This window comes from Crocodylus porosus, unplaced genomic scaffold, assembly GCF_001723895.1.
Source record: "Crocodylus porosus isolate Cpor-Errol unplaced genomic scaffold, CroPor_comp1, whole genome shotgun sequence".
Taxonomy (NCBI): Eukaryota; Metazoa; Chordata; order Crocodylia; family Crocodylidae; genus Crocodylus; species Crocodylus porosus.
The window spans coordinates 188,104,561-188,119,477 of record NW_017728886.1 but is presented as its reverse complement, the minus strand read 5'-3'; the positions used below and the strand labels follow the sequence as shown (position 1 = coordinate 188,119,477).

General features: G+C 41.5%; 1 protein-coding gene across 1 annotated transcript in view; it reads right to left on the bottom strand.

The window, feature by feature from the left end:
- The window catches only part of RBBP8 (RB binding protein 8, endonuclease), a 67,470-nt gene that overhangs the window by 25,742 nt on the left and 26,811 nt on the right, over window positions 1–14,917 (bottom strand). Inside the window, exons 6-9 of the mRNA XM_019546942.1 lie at window positions 13,534–13,609; window positions 5,255–5,418; window positions 3,525–3,632; window positions 1,259–1,356 (exon numbers count right to left, since the gene is read on the bottom strand). Coding sequence (XP_019402487.1) covers window positions 1,259–1,356; window positions 3,525–3,632; window positions 5,255–5,418; window positions 13,534–13,609 — 446 coding nt within the window. The remainder of the gene's footprint in view (window positions 1–1,258; window positions 1,357–3,524; window positions 3,633–5,254; window positions 5,419–13,533; window positions 13,610–14,917) is intronic.

Here is a 14,917-nt window from a genome sequence, read left to right as displayed (position 1 = left end):
CGTGCAGATAGGGGCCTGACCAATAGGAGCTCGACAGTCGAGCGCGCGACTAGAGGCCCGGAAAGGGCGAGAGGGTGGACAGAAGCCCAGGAGGGGCGAGTATATTGGGCGCACGTACGGAGAAACCCCAGAGAGGGAGCGCGCGTATCGAGAGACCCCAGGTAGGGGCGAGCATATGACACGAGAACGTCCGGTACAGCTGTGAGGCTTGGGGCGTGCTTAAGGGGAGATTGGAGGCATGCATAGCCCTTAAGGCTGGGGTGCACCGAGTCACCCCATATGGAATGGGGAATAGTTCCAGCATAACACCGTGTACTAGGGGATCAAAGGCAGCCTCCCATATAGAACCAGATATCATCAAAGACGTGGCGGGAGAGATAAGAGGGTGCTGGATTGCCTACTTGGCACGGTAGGGGGGTGCTAGAGGGATCATGGCCGTCCCTGCACCCCGCCCCGTGACACCTAGTGCTCTAATATAGTTAATATTCTTCATTAATCTCTCATTTAATTTTAATGATTAAAGCAGGAAACTTCACTTGTTCCTCTATTTTTAAGCTACGACGAGATGTGTATTTACTATTAAGGTTATTTAATTGAATCAGATCTCCAGGTCCGTTTCCTTAACACAGCTCTATTGGTACAAGAGGAGCAGAAATCTGGCTGACCATTGTATCTGGGGACTTTGTGTGGCATGAAGCCAAATCTGTGGCAAAAGCTCCCAGCTTTCTGAGACATATGAAGGGCTCTTTGATGGGCCAAAGAGTACTGTACTTGGGATAGTACTTAAGGGACCATTCCAGAGGCTACTCCAAGTTACAAGAGCTTAGGTCTCAAACAGCCTCAACCGTAATAGGAACTAGAAACTTGACTTAAAAACATTTTTTTCTCTTCACTACACTGGACACATGTTAAAATGTTAGTAATCTAGCATGTTTTCTTGCTCAAACTGGAAAAGGTGAGCATGAGAGAGAAATAATGCATTTAGAAAACTACCTGAAGCGACTGGGCAGCCTATTTGTCTTCCATGCTAGGCTATTTCCATAAAGAGAAAGTGAAGGTAAAATGGTATTTAAAAGGTTTTGAATATTCAGGATACAGAATCTTCAAGTGAAAATACTTAAGGGGAAGATAAAATTACTTTTTCTTTTTGGATAGCTAGAGCTTAATACTTCTCTGCCAAGTCTATACAGCCTGTCAAGTGCTCCAAACAGTTGCCTTACAGGATTCATTTTTGTGAAAATTTGAGAACATTACTTACAGATTCTTCTTGAACAGTGAGTCCAATTGTTTCTGCCACAACTGCAGCCAAGTTAAAAGATGGTTTTGCAACAGGATAATTTGCTATCCCTTGTTTATCTGCATGGACAGAAACAGATGCCCAATTAATAAATTATACTTGCATGACAATATTTATTCTACTCTTAAACAAAGACTTTATATGTAGTCAGAAGTAAACAAATTCGGCAAAGAAACTGAAAACCTTAAAAGTGATAACAGTAGACTAAGAAGTATGGGGCAAGATCAAATTAGGGATTCCTTCTCTATGGGAAGCTACATTATTATACAGATATCACTTTTACTCGTATGCAACTTCCAAAAATCAGAACAGAAGTTGCAATTTTAGGTTTTGCATTTAAACCATGAATGTCACAATGGTGGTAGGTAGGTAGACAGACTAGTGGTAAAAGTACATACTGTGTGTCAGATGCACCAGAACGTAAATGATAGGTTTTTAAAAAAAGTTTAAGATAACTAACTTTTCTAATATAGTACACCTATGTAAACATAGCTCATCAGCAACTGGGGCAACTGAGTTAAAATGATGTTTTAATAGTCTTAGAAAAGTAGAGATTAATGCAAAATTATTTTTCAGTTTGTCCTTAAGGTTGTACATTTAATTCAGTCATAGAAGTTATATCCTCAAAATTTAATCGGTAGTTCACACTCAGCTCATTAAAAGATGATTTTCACCTTGTGAAAAAGCTCACATTTTAAAAAGTATAATTTTGTATATCAGTAAGTGCTCTTCAGATACAGAGGTAACATCATTTCTACTTTTCTAAAATGAAAGACAGTGTTTTCATTATTTTGGAGGCAATTTGTTGGATAAATTGAATTAAGGACATTTGAGTTTTTCTACAAATTAAAAATGTTAAGTCTTACTAGAAGCTTAAATGTCAGATGTATCCAGTTATAAAGTGTACAATATAAGAGTAATAAAAATCCAATCAAACTACAGTGGTAAATTAATTAATACCTTTAACTATCCAAAATGACCATACTTTGTAAGTAGAGTATTGAACTTTGTGACAACCTGGGAATATGAAAACAGTGAACAAGACAAAGGAGTGCAGAGGCCATTAAGTAGTTCTCTTTGATTTCTGCATTCTCCCCCAAAATTTTCTTTGTGTAGAATAAAGGAAATGAACAGTGAAGAATAAACATTTATTGAAAAAGTAAATCGGCATTTCAGGATAGCTTTTCTATATATAGGTCTACCCATGGGTTAAATGAGCCATCTGGTTAGAAAACAAACAAACAAAAAAATCCCAGTCTTGCAGGAATACTTTTTGAAAAAGTACTGTCTTCTAGTGATATACACAGCTAAGTGCTCCCCGCTTTCCTCTCCAAAAAACCAGAAATTTTCTGGAGATTATGTAAAAAATACGATGCCAGGTTTTTAAAGAATTGGAAGTAGAGAGGAAAAAATAATGATATATCACCTTATGAATGTGCAAAAAAAACCCTGCAGGAGCCAAACTGAAACATTTGGGCCAGATTCAATTCCACCTTGAGATCTAAAGTGAACTTAGGCATGCAAGTGCAATACCAGCCTCTTCAAATCCATATCAGCTTCACCCAAAGAACCTTGTCTGCCTATGTCCTTAGACCAACATGGCTACAACCTATACCCGTGAAAATCCATTGATACATCCACTTGTAACATACCAGCATCTTACCTTTCAGACTGGGTCACAAGAAGCAGTAAGGAGAAGGGGGACCCACTTGCATAACTTTTACATTTAAATATTTTTCAAGGACCTGAGCAGGGAGGAGCAGAATCACATTTGGGCACCTAAGTTTACATGCTACATGCTTAATGCATGTAATAGAACTGGCCCCCAAACTTTTAGTTAAAAAATTCTCATACTGATTTTGTAGTGAGTAACTACAATAAAAAGAATCTGCACTAAAGCATCTCAATATTCATAACAATTTTAGACCTAAAATGTAATTCACACAACACAAGACAGAACTCCTATTTTGTATATGAGAAAACAGATGCAGGACAACTGAAACTAGATGTTTCTGGCTCCCTCACTTGACCCAAAACTGGAACATTTTGCCCACCTATTTAGCAAGTATTTCAACAGTAATTCTGTGATTAAAGATCACTTCTTTTCCTGGTTCCTTAGTTAAATTGAAGACTAAAAATTGAATTTGAGTTACTGGTTACCCATAACTTCCAGTGTTTCTTTTCCTTATTATGAAATAAATAGGATTAAATCCAGTTGTGCATTTACTTGCTATGGGAGACAATTCTTGATCATAGGTGTCTGCTGCTAATATTTGTATTTCTTCTCCACGATGGTTATATATTTGAGTAGATGATAATGGTACTTTTCCAAACTCTAGATGAAGAGATTAAAAAAATTCCTATAATTAAACATGACCTGCCTTCTTAATTAATATTAGATACAGATATTGCTGGATGTTGGCTGAAAGAAAAGGGCTGTTACTTTAACTATTAGGGCAGTTAAAATTTAAACTTGCAGAATGAATGGCAAATATGGCCTTTTATGGGGCAAAATAATAATCAATCATTTTCAGTCTTACAGCATAAGCTTGTAACAGTAGTAAGTATACTTTGTGATTAACACTTCATTTTTTACTAGTAGAAAGAAAAGTGTAGTAAAAGCTTATATTTGCATCTAATTGCATGGTTCAGACATTTCATTTGCAGGATATATTCTTATTTCACAAGAAATAAATTAACATACTAGAGGTGTTTAGAATACAATATTCAGATTAGCATACAGATCATTACCTTATATGCAGTAAATTTTATTGGTGCTAAAACATTGCATTAATGATAAAAAATTACATTTTCTATGTATATGGTATCTTAGATCAAATTTCAATGAATCAAAATGGCTGCAGTTTTATAGCTCTAACGTAAAGGGTATACCTATAAAACACAGAAAAATGTTCTAGGCAATTCCTAGATTTTGATAGTCCGTTTATTATACCTTTGAAATAACTGGATCTGATGGAATTTTTTTTGCTGTACACCAGGTGGTGCTACAAGCATGCAAACACAGGATAAAATGCTGTTTGAAGTACCTTACACTGTGTGTTATTCCAAAAAACTAATTCAGGGAACTAGATGTCTAAATGATAAATTGAGGCCTTTGGACAGATCCTGACAAGTAGTAATATCTGTTCTGCACAAGTGTTAACTTTAGGTAGACACAGTTCTCCCCTATCTTTTTCATTGGCAATGGTGTGTAAGACAGAACAAATACAGCTTTGACTTTAAATTATGATAACTAAACACTGGAATGTGCAAAATTTAAATCTTGAACCCAAGATTGCATATTTTTTCTTAGAGAGATGTTAATGGTCAAGTGGATCTGATACAGGAATTTCCGGGTGAAACACTATGGTCTGTCTGTGTTACGCCAAAGACCAGACTGGATAATTGACGTCCCTTCTTGCCTTAAATATCTATAAATCCATGAACACCGTGCAGAGATTTCAGTGCCAACAGTTGCTAAAAATAAAAAACATGTTTATTTCATAAACTGAACAAGTTCAATCATGATGTCAGTGAGACCTAAATATGGAAACCCATACACCATTTTGGCAGTTATAATGGAATTCCCTTCCTCTGAAAAAGTATAAATTAAAGTAGCCAATATATTAAAGTACTGAGTATGAGAGCAAGTTTGTTGATTATCCAGACAAGATTTGGAATGAGTTTTGGAAATAATAAGGTTCAGAGGTGTCAGAGTCCTGAAGAGAAAACAATATTTTAAAGTGTCACCAATTTGTTGGTTACTAGTCTAAACTACTTTTCACCTTAAAACAAAGGTTAACTGTTTCAGTCCATAATCAGTTTGTTTTTATGGATTTAGAACATAAAACATTAAAAGTCTTTTGAAAACAAAGTTAAAATGTTGCTCGTTTTCTTTCCCCTTTAAAAAAAAATCTTGAGACATTCACTACAGAAAGAGATGAACACAACTCCTACCACTATTGTTTTCAGAATGTTCCAAATTTGGACGTTCCGTGTATCGAACATGCCTGTTTTCTTTCTTTCTTCGCATACGATTAGCCATGGAAAGTGAAAAAGAGCGAACTGGTGAATCTGGGATGACCCCTTCCTCCATATCCGTTGTTTGTTGCTTTCTTCCCCTGAAGACAGAATTCAAAGCTAAAGTAAAACCAAGATGAAGAGCTAAATCTTTTATGCTAGACCTGTTATAAAAATCAGCTGGTTAAAGAAAATGACACAATCAACAGATTCAGAATAGGTTGCCAATGAGAACGACACTAAATTAGTATAGTTATCATGACTTCAGAGCATTAGAAGAGACAAACCTACTAAGAAATTCAGACTAGCTCCATCAAGCCTGTGTACTATACAAACCCTCATTCTTCACGCCTTAAATCAACTTCTGACTATTGTGGTTAGGAGCAAAATTTTCCTGTGGTCAGAGTATTCCATAACAACCTACTGCATGATTTTTTGCCCCTGCTGTGAATACTTATAATTTTTTATGAAAAAAATATTACAGTAGATGGATCACTGGGTCTGATCTGCTACTGCAGTTTGTGTGTGCCTCAAACCATTGAAAGCTGTAACATGCAACAGATGTTACCAGGCAGGTTTAAAGTTACTTAATAGTGATGTTGGGGTGGGGGGAGGCAGGAATTCCTTAACATAGGATTTGACTGTACAGAGGACTTCATGTAATTTTTATGAATTTTCTGAGAACCCTTCAGAAAGCCTGTATCCTGAGCTTTGCCATCTTCTACAGAGAAGTAATCTGAATATATATTTTAAAAAAGAAGATTACTGGGAGCATCTCTACCATCTCATTTTTCAGTAGCTGAAAAATACTGTGCAGTATTGCATCACAGCACAGACCATGCTAATATGCTACTACTCAGTATTGTTAAGCTACTATGCAGTAGTACTATGCAGAACCTAAAAGATGTTCACCAGCACTATTGAGTGGTAATTCTCTGGTTACTGCACATTTATTTAGTCCTTGCTAATACAAGTACTAAATAAATGTGCACTACCAACTGCGCAGTAGACTCTCATATAGACATACCCACTGACTAAGAGTTCCACTTGCCCCTCCCTTGTCTGCTCTGAGTCTACTCACATGCAATGTGTAAAAACTAATGTAAAATAAAATATATCTTTTTCCCAAGATGGTGTATAGAGGTGTAAGGGATCACAAGAAGGCAGCTTTACTTCAAAGATGTACCAAAGAGCATTTTTTTTGACTCAGGAGGCACACAGGCCAATGAGGCAACGTACTTCTTGACCTGGCCCTGGCCAAAGGGGATGACATGGTGACCAACTTAAACATAAAGGGTAGCCTAGGCAATTCTGACCATGAAATCATTGCATTCATGGTCCGTCACAAGGCCAACAAAACAGATACCAAGCTCAAATTCTTAGTCTTCAAAAATGCTAATTTTAATAAGCTTAGGTCACTAGTAGAGAATGCCGTGAGAGACCAAGGACCACAGGTAAAGGGAGCAAGAGAAGAATGGTTGTTCCTTAAGGACACAGTCCTTAAGGCTTAGAGAAAATCCATTCCCTTATGAAGAAAAAGTAGCAGAAGGATCAAAAAAACACCTCTTGGCTAAGCAGGGAAGTTGCAGCCCTCCGACAGAAAAAGAACAAGGTGTACAAACAACGGAAGCTTGGGACAGCCTCTAAGGAAGACTACTTAAAGGCCTGCAATTGTAGAAAACAGACTAGGCAAGCTAAGGGAGAAACTGAACTAAACCTAGCTATAAGAATCAAGGACCACAAGAAGTCCTTCTTTAGCTACGTAGGGAGTAAAATGGGAGTGTGGGGCTGCTGCTCAATGCCTCAGGATACCTGGTCACTACCACTCAGGAAAACACGGAACTCCTAAATGACTACTTTGCCTCAGTCTTTCACAAGATGAAGGGGAACAACACACCAGGTAGGGCAAAGAACGAGCAGGCTGGGATTGACACCGTTCCCACCATTGCCCTAGAACTGGTGTACGATCAATTAAAGAAATTAGATGTGTATAAAAATCAGCAGGACTGGATGAACTCCACTCAAGAGTTGGTCGAAATAATTGCAGAGCCCCTAGCAAAGGTCTTTCAAAAATCATGGGACTCTGGAGAAATTCCAGAGGGCTGGAGGAAGGCAAACGTGCCCATCTTCAAGAAGGGGAAGCATGAGGACCTGGGAAACTACAGGCCAATTAGTTTAACTTCTATTCCAGGGAAACTCCTAGAAACATTCATCAAAGAGGCTATATGTGACAAACTTGCAGAAGGCATGGTACTGAATGACAGCCAGCATGGCTTCATCACGGGCAGGTCTTGTCTAACCAACCTCATTTCTTTCTAGGATCAGGTGACTCATCACCGGGGTGAGAGAAAAGTGGTTGACATCATATACCTCGACTTCCAGAAAGCCTTTGACCTGGTATCCCATGAGGTACCGATGAGAAAACTGGAAGATATCAGGTTCAACTGCAGGATTGTCAAGTGGGTGCAAAACTGGTTGTGGGGTAGGATGCAGAGACTCCAAATCAATAGACTGGTGTCGCCCTGGCAAGATGTAGGTAGTGGCGTGCCCCAGGGGCCAGTACTTGGGCCAGTGCTGTTCAACATCTTCATTAACGATCTGGATGAGGGGGTGAAAACCCCATTGGCCAAGTTCACAGACGACACCAAGATATGGGGTTGCGCGGACACACCCGCAGATAGGCAGCAGATACAAGCAGGCCTAGATAGGCTGGCATGTTGGGCAGAACAGAACCAGATGCAGTTCAATGTAGAGAAATGCAAAGTGCTGCATCTGGGAAGGAAGAACCCCCACCACACCTACAGGCTGGGCAATGCTAACCTGACCAGCACTACAACAGAGCCCAGCATGAATATGAGCCGGCAATGCGACACAATAACCGCTAGCACCAATAAAACTCTGGCATGCATCAATCGATGCATCTCCAGTAAAACAAAAGAAACGAAGAGATTCTCCTGCTTTACTCAACATTGGTGCAGCTGCATCTGGAGTACTGCATCCAGTTCTGGGCACTGCACTTCAGCAAAGCTTGAGGGGGTCTGGAGGAGGGCCACCCATTTCATCAGAGACTTGCATGGCAAGCCATATGAGGAGAGGCTTAGGGATCTCGGACTCTTCACCCTAAAGAAAAGAAGGCCGAGAGGGGACCTGATTGCGGCTTATCGCTATATCAGAGGTGTACATGAGGGCCTCAGTGAACAACTGTTCACCAGGGCGCCCTGGGGGAAAACTAGAAACAACAGCCACAAACTCCTGGAAGATAGTTTCAGGCTGAACATTAGGAAGAAACGTCTTCACAACTAGGATGTCCAGACTATGGAACAAGCTCCCCCCAGAGGTGGTGCAAACATCTTGAAGAGGTCTGCAAGAGAAGACTGGGCAGTCACCTGGCTGGGGTCACCCGACCCCAGATGTCTTTTCTGCTCATGCAGGGGACCAGACCCGATGATCCTTCAGGGTCCCTCCCAGCCCTATGATTCTATGACATTTGTTTTAGAGCTATGTAAAGAAGCAGCTTGTTTACTCCTCTTGTACTTCCTAAGAATACCTTTTACTATCACATGGGAAAAGAAAATGAGAGAAAAGATAAGACACAGTGACAAGGATAACTAACTTAGATTGCACAGACTTGGAGCTGCTTTCCTGTCTTTAGATGCAAGTTCAAAGCTCAAAAAAGAAGAAGAAATTTGAAGAAAAGTTAAGCTTGCACTAGGCGGTGAGGTCTTCTGGAAAATAAACAGGTAGCACAACAGAAAAATGCAGAAATACATCTTAGCTTTATTGACAAGAAGCATCACTTGTTGGGCTTACTTGGTTTGTTTAACTTTGAAGAGAGTTTGAAAGAGAACACATTCATTTCTTTGAACTCCTACAGGCTAGTCCTAATGTGCAATTTATACTTCTTTTTTTTCTAAATACATGATCAAAAACAGTCCTGCAGTCTTCAAGCTTTGTCATTAGTTATACAAATTAACTTTGCTTGACTTCACATACTTTTGAATAATTCAGATGTGGTGACAGATCTTCAGAAAGACAAAGGCTGTTCTCCTATACATCTGTATGGATTTTGTCCCTGCTCAGCAAAAGGAGAATTTTCCCCTCAGTGTGTAGTAATATCTTGTCATTACCACCTGGAAGCTTATCATCCCTGATTGCTACCAGTCAATGCCTAACTAGTGTGGTGCTGGTTAAGTGCTGCAGGCTGTTGCAATGGAAATTCTTAATTGCTACAAAAATGGTGCTGCTGCTCCCATGCCATAAAATTTGGCAGGGCACAGGAGATTACTGACAATTTTGTACATGGAATACTGAAAAGCTATATATGCCTGTTGTTACAGCCCTGCTAAGCCAAAGACTATTAATAGGAAGGGTATTTTTCTCCATAATACCTCAAAGTCCCCAGATCACTGCGGGAAGACTCAGCAATATTAATATGGGCTGGTCTAGCAAGGCAGACTAGTATATTTGGAAACTTCGGCTTGTTTGCTGGAATGAACTAGGTAGTCCCTAAAGGCATTTACAGACATGCTCTGGGAGCGTGTGTGGGGGTGCTTTAATTAGAGCAGCTCTGAGCCCTGCAGGCCGGATAGAATGGCCTGGCAGGCCACATTTTGCCCACCCCTGCATTAGAGTCTCCTGAAGCATGGAAATTACCACCGCTCGATTAATCGAGTCTGCTCTGTTGTAATTATAGTGCATCGGTAGGTGTATAGGCGCCCTAAGGTGACAGACATCTTGCCCTACCTTCTTTATTAATAACTCTTTATGATTCTCTCCTGGGATGTGTTTAGCATTTCATGAAGCATCTAGTTCATAGAATCATAGAAGTTGGGTTGGAAGGGACCTCATAGATCTTCAAGTCAGACCCCCGGCCGGGGGAGGGGAGAAAAGACTGGACTCAAATGAGTCCAGCCAGGTAGTCATCAAGCCTCTTCTTAAAGATCCCCAGGGTAGGAGCCAGCACCACTTCTCTAGGAAGCTGGTTCCAGCTCCTAGCCTCCCTGTGAAGCAGTTCTTGCGGATGTCTAATCTAAAATCTACTCTCTAATAACTTGTGTCCATTGTTCCTTCCTAGTTTACCTGACCCCATTGAAAAATCTGCTAGCCTTTTGAGGACTGTGAACCCACCCCTTGATAAAGCCTTTTTCCAATGAATGGATCATCACATTCCAGGTGCTAAGGCCAATACAAAAATGTAAGTGCCTACAGCTCCAAGTCACTCCACTTGGATTCCCTTAAACTGCTAGATGTGCTACAAATATCCTTTAAAATATCTAAAAAAAAATATCCTTTTTAACAATTTCTTTCCCTCCATTTTTTTTGTGCCAGGATCAGGACTCCCCCAGTGAGATTTGGGACAGACTCAGGAGAAACACTGCCAGGCTTAGGGTCAGGGAGGACTGAGTTAGAGAACTTCTGGAGGGGCTGGATGTATTCAAATCAGCAGGTGCTCTCCACCCCAGGGTGCTGAGGGAATTGGCAGGGGTTATTGAGGGGCCCCTGGCACAGCTTTATGAGCACTCGTGGTTCTCTGGTCAGGTGTCAGATGATTGGAAGAGGGCCAATGTGGTTCCAGTCTTCAAAAAAAGGGAGGAGGGAGGACCCAGGCAACTGTAGGCCCGTTAGACTTACTTTGATCCTGGGGAAGCTCTTTGAGAAGATTATCAAGGAGCACATCTGTGAAGAGCCAGCAGTGGGGATGATGCTCAGGGGCAAACAGCATGGTTTCATTAGGGGCAGGTCCTGTCAGGCCAACCCGATTACCTTCTACAATCGGGTCACAAAGTCATTGGACACGGATGTTGCAGTGGATGTAGTCTTTCTGGACTTCAGCAAGGCCTTTGACACTGTCTCCCACCCCATTCTTATTAAAAAGCTAGGTGACTATGGCATTGATGCCTACACAGTCAGATGAATGGCAAATTGGATGAGGGGCTACACTCAGAGATTGGTGGTGGATAGGTCATATTCAGCCTGGAGGAATGTGAGCCATGGAGTCCCCCAGGGCTCAGTCCTTGGGCCTGCACCGTTCAACTTCTTTATTAGTGACTTGGATGAGGGGGTGAAAAGCACCCTGCTTAAATTTGCAGACAACACCAAGACTTGGGATGAGGTGGGCACGCTAGAAGGGTGGAACAGGATACAGCTGGGCCTGGACAGATTACAGGGGTGGGCAAATGAGAATAGGATGGGATTCAATACTGACAAGTGCAGGGTGCTGCACTTGGGCAGTAAGAACCAGCAGCACACATATAGGCTGAGGAAGTCTGTTCTTGAAAGCAGAGTGGCAGAAAGAGATCTTGGAGTCATTATCGATTCCAAGATGAACATGGGCTGCCAACATGAGGACACAGTCAGTAGAGCTAACCACACCTTGTAATGCATCCACAGATGCATCACAAACAGGGCCAAGGATGTGATCCTCCCTCTCTGTGCGACACTGGTCAGGCCACAGCTGGAGTACTGCATCCAGTTCTGGGCGCTGCACTTCAGGAGGGATGTGGACAGCATTGAGAGGGTCCAAAGGAGAGCCATTTGCATGATCCAGGGACAGCAGGGCAGACCCTACAAGGAAAGGCTACAGGACCTTAACCTGTTCAGCCTTCACAAGAGATGGCTGAGAGGGGACCTGGTGGCTGTCTATAAACTTAGTAGGGGGGACCAGTGGGGAATGGGAGAGACCTTGTTCCCTCAAGCACCTCCCGGAGTAACAGGGAATAACGGCCATAAGTTGTTAAAGAGTAGGTTCAGACCAGACATTAGAAGGCACTACTTCACAGTCAGGGCGGCTAGGATCTGGAACCAATTTCCAAGGGAAGTAGTGCTGGCTCCTGCCTTGGGGGTCTTTAAGAGGAGGCCTGATGATTACCTAGCTGGGGTCATTTGAACCCAGTTTTCTCTCCTGCCCAGGGCAGGGGGTTGGACTAGAAGATCTGCAAGGTCCCTTCCGACCCTACATCTATGAATCAAATTACTACTCCATAGCCTGGAGGGCTGGTTGTCTGTGTTAGCATACTGTAAATTTAGTAAAATTATGCAGTCATTTTTATAAAGTCAAATGTATTAGAGTGCCTTTAGTTTGCTAAATGTTTCTGGCAAATACTTCCTGAAATCATTGATCTCCTGCTGTCTCAGATATAGTAGAGCCTGAGAGCTTTAATAAAGCCAACAGCTGACAACTTTCCATTGGAAATTTTCTTCTTCTGCATACACTGCTAGAGTAAATACTGGTATACTTGTCAACCACTGCATGCAATTTTTTTAATCATTGTGTTGCCGACGATTTCAGCATGAATGGGTATGGAGGGCAGAGTAGATTGGTGCACTGGGCTGACCACACAGAGACAGGTCAAGAAGGGGCACCCAGAGATGCGATGTGTGACCCAAAAAATAAAACATGAAAGCTTTCATGTGTTGAAAGTGCAAGGGTGAGAGGAACATGATTAATGGATTATGGAAAGCAGTTTCTTGCTCTACCCAAGACGGCAGCAGGCAGACTGTCATCAGAACTCTCCTCCACAGCAGTTTCAGAACAGTTAAAGAAGAGTTATTGTATAAGATCCAAGTCTGCCAAGCCACAGAATCCATGTCCTTGTCATCACAGGATTGGTCCCTTAGGTGCTCAATTTTGAAACAAGTATTTTAGGTGCTGTTGCACCTGAAGGAATATTACTTCTCTCTTACATGCAACATCACCTCGGTGTATTAAGTATGTATTACATGGAATATTTTTTGCTACCACCTTGCAAACTAAAGATCAACTGTTGCCCATTTTTAGTCCAAGTCTCTTTCAAAATGAATGCTTTCCTGAAATTTCTCCTCTAAGAATTTATTTTAGAAATCTCTTTTCTAAAATCTCATACTAAGAAGGAAGAACAACCTGATTGTATGTAACCGGCAGTATATGTGAATAATGGAGATTACAAATTTATAATGTATATTCATAGAAATCAAGATAATTTAAAAATGTTAAGTCACTGTTACTCCCCATGCATATACATTTAATAGTGAAAAATAATAGAAAATGCTGCATATTGAGCTGGGAAGAGGTTCCCTTTCGTCCGTTAATTCTGAATGACTGGATTATCATTGGACAATTTATTAAGAGACAGGATTCAAATGTGAGGAAGTTAAACACCCACTTATATTTCCAGGAATTAAAATGTTTAGGGAGAGAGGGGAAGAAAACAGAGAGAAAGGAAAAGCCAAAAACTTACTCCATCTGCTTTTGCAGTTGCTGAAGCTGTTCAGATATCTTTTTATTTTCATCATGCAAGTTGTTTTTTTCATTCACTGCAATATATAATCAAAAGTCAGCACACCCAGTAATTTTCAATTTTGTCACTGAAATTTACTTTTGTCAGTTTCTTTAACAAGACAAGGGAGGTAAGAGATTAGATCATTACACAGTTTTATCCTATATATTCCTACACTTTCAGCAGATCAACACAGCTACCAAGTACATTTTCAGCCTCCATTCAAAACCAAGAATTCATAAATTAGTCATGAATTGTGTAAAATTGATTTTTTAAAAGCAATACTACCAGAAAGTATTGGATCACAAAGTCATTACATTACTTTTCCAAGTGAAAAAGACTGTGACTTAATTGTCTATATCAGGGCAGCAGGCCACAAAAAGTAAAACAAATGGAAACGAGGGGCCATCACCAGGGAGGATTATACTGCGGTTCCTTGGGGATGCAGGGGGGTAGTCAGGAAGGCCAAGGAACTGGGACTAGCTTCCTGGATCAAAGACAACAAGAAGTCCTTTTTTAAATATACAGGGGGCAAAAAGAAGGTACTGCGTAACGTGGGGCCCCCGCAAGACACGCTAGGAAATTTGGTCGTCACACCAGACAATAAAGCTAACTTGTTTAACGACTTCTTTGTCTCCATTTTCCTGAGCAGGGACCAGATCAGCCCTGCCAGTGGGCCCCCCTCAGATCCCAGGGGAGGCACACCTAGGCCAAGGGTTAGTGAGGAACTAGTTAGGGAACTTCTGGAGGGACTGGATGCATTTAAATCAGCTGGTCCAGACCATCTCCACCCTAGAGTGTTGAGGGAATTAGCTGAGGTCGTTGCAGGACCCCTGGCACGGCTTTACGAGCACTCGTGGTGCTCTGGTGTGGTGCCAGAGGACTGGAAGAGGGCCAATGTGGTTCCTATCTTCAAAAAGGGAGGAAGGAGGACCCGGGAAACTAAAGGCCAGTTAGTCTTACCTCAATCCTGGGCAAGCTTTTTGAGAGAATTATTCTGGCACATCCATGAGGGGCCAGCAGGGGAGATTATGCTTAGGGGCAACCAACAAGGGTTCATCAGAGGCAGGTCCTGTCAGACCAACCTGGTGGCCTTCTACAACCAGGTCACCAAATCCTTAGATGCAGGGGTAGCAGTGGAGAGTCTTCCTGGACTTTCGGAAGGCCTTTGACACTGTCTCACCCAGTTCTCATTAAAAAACTTGGGGACCGCGGTGTTGACACCTACACAGTCAAATGGGTTGCCAACTGGCTGGAGGAACGCACCCAGAGAGTGGTGGTAGATGGGTCATTTTTGACCTGGAGGGATGTCGGCAGTGGGGTCCCCCAGGGCTCGGTCCTCAGG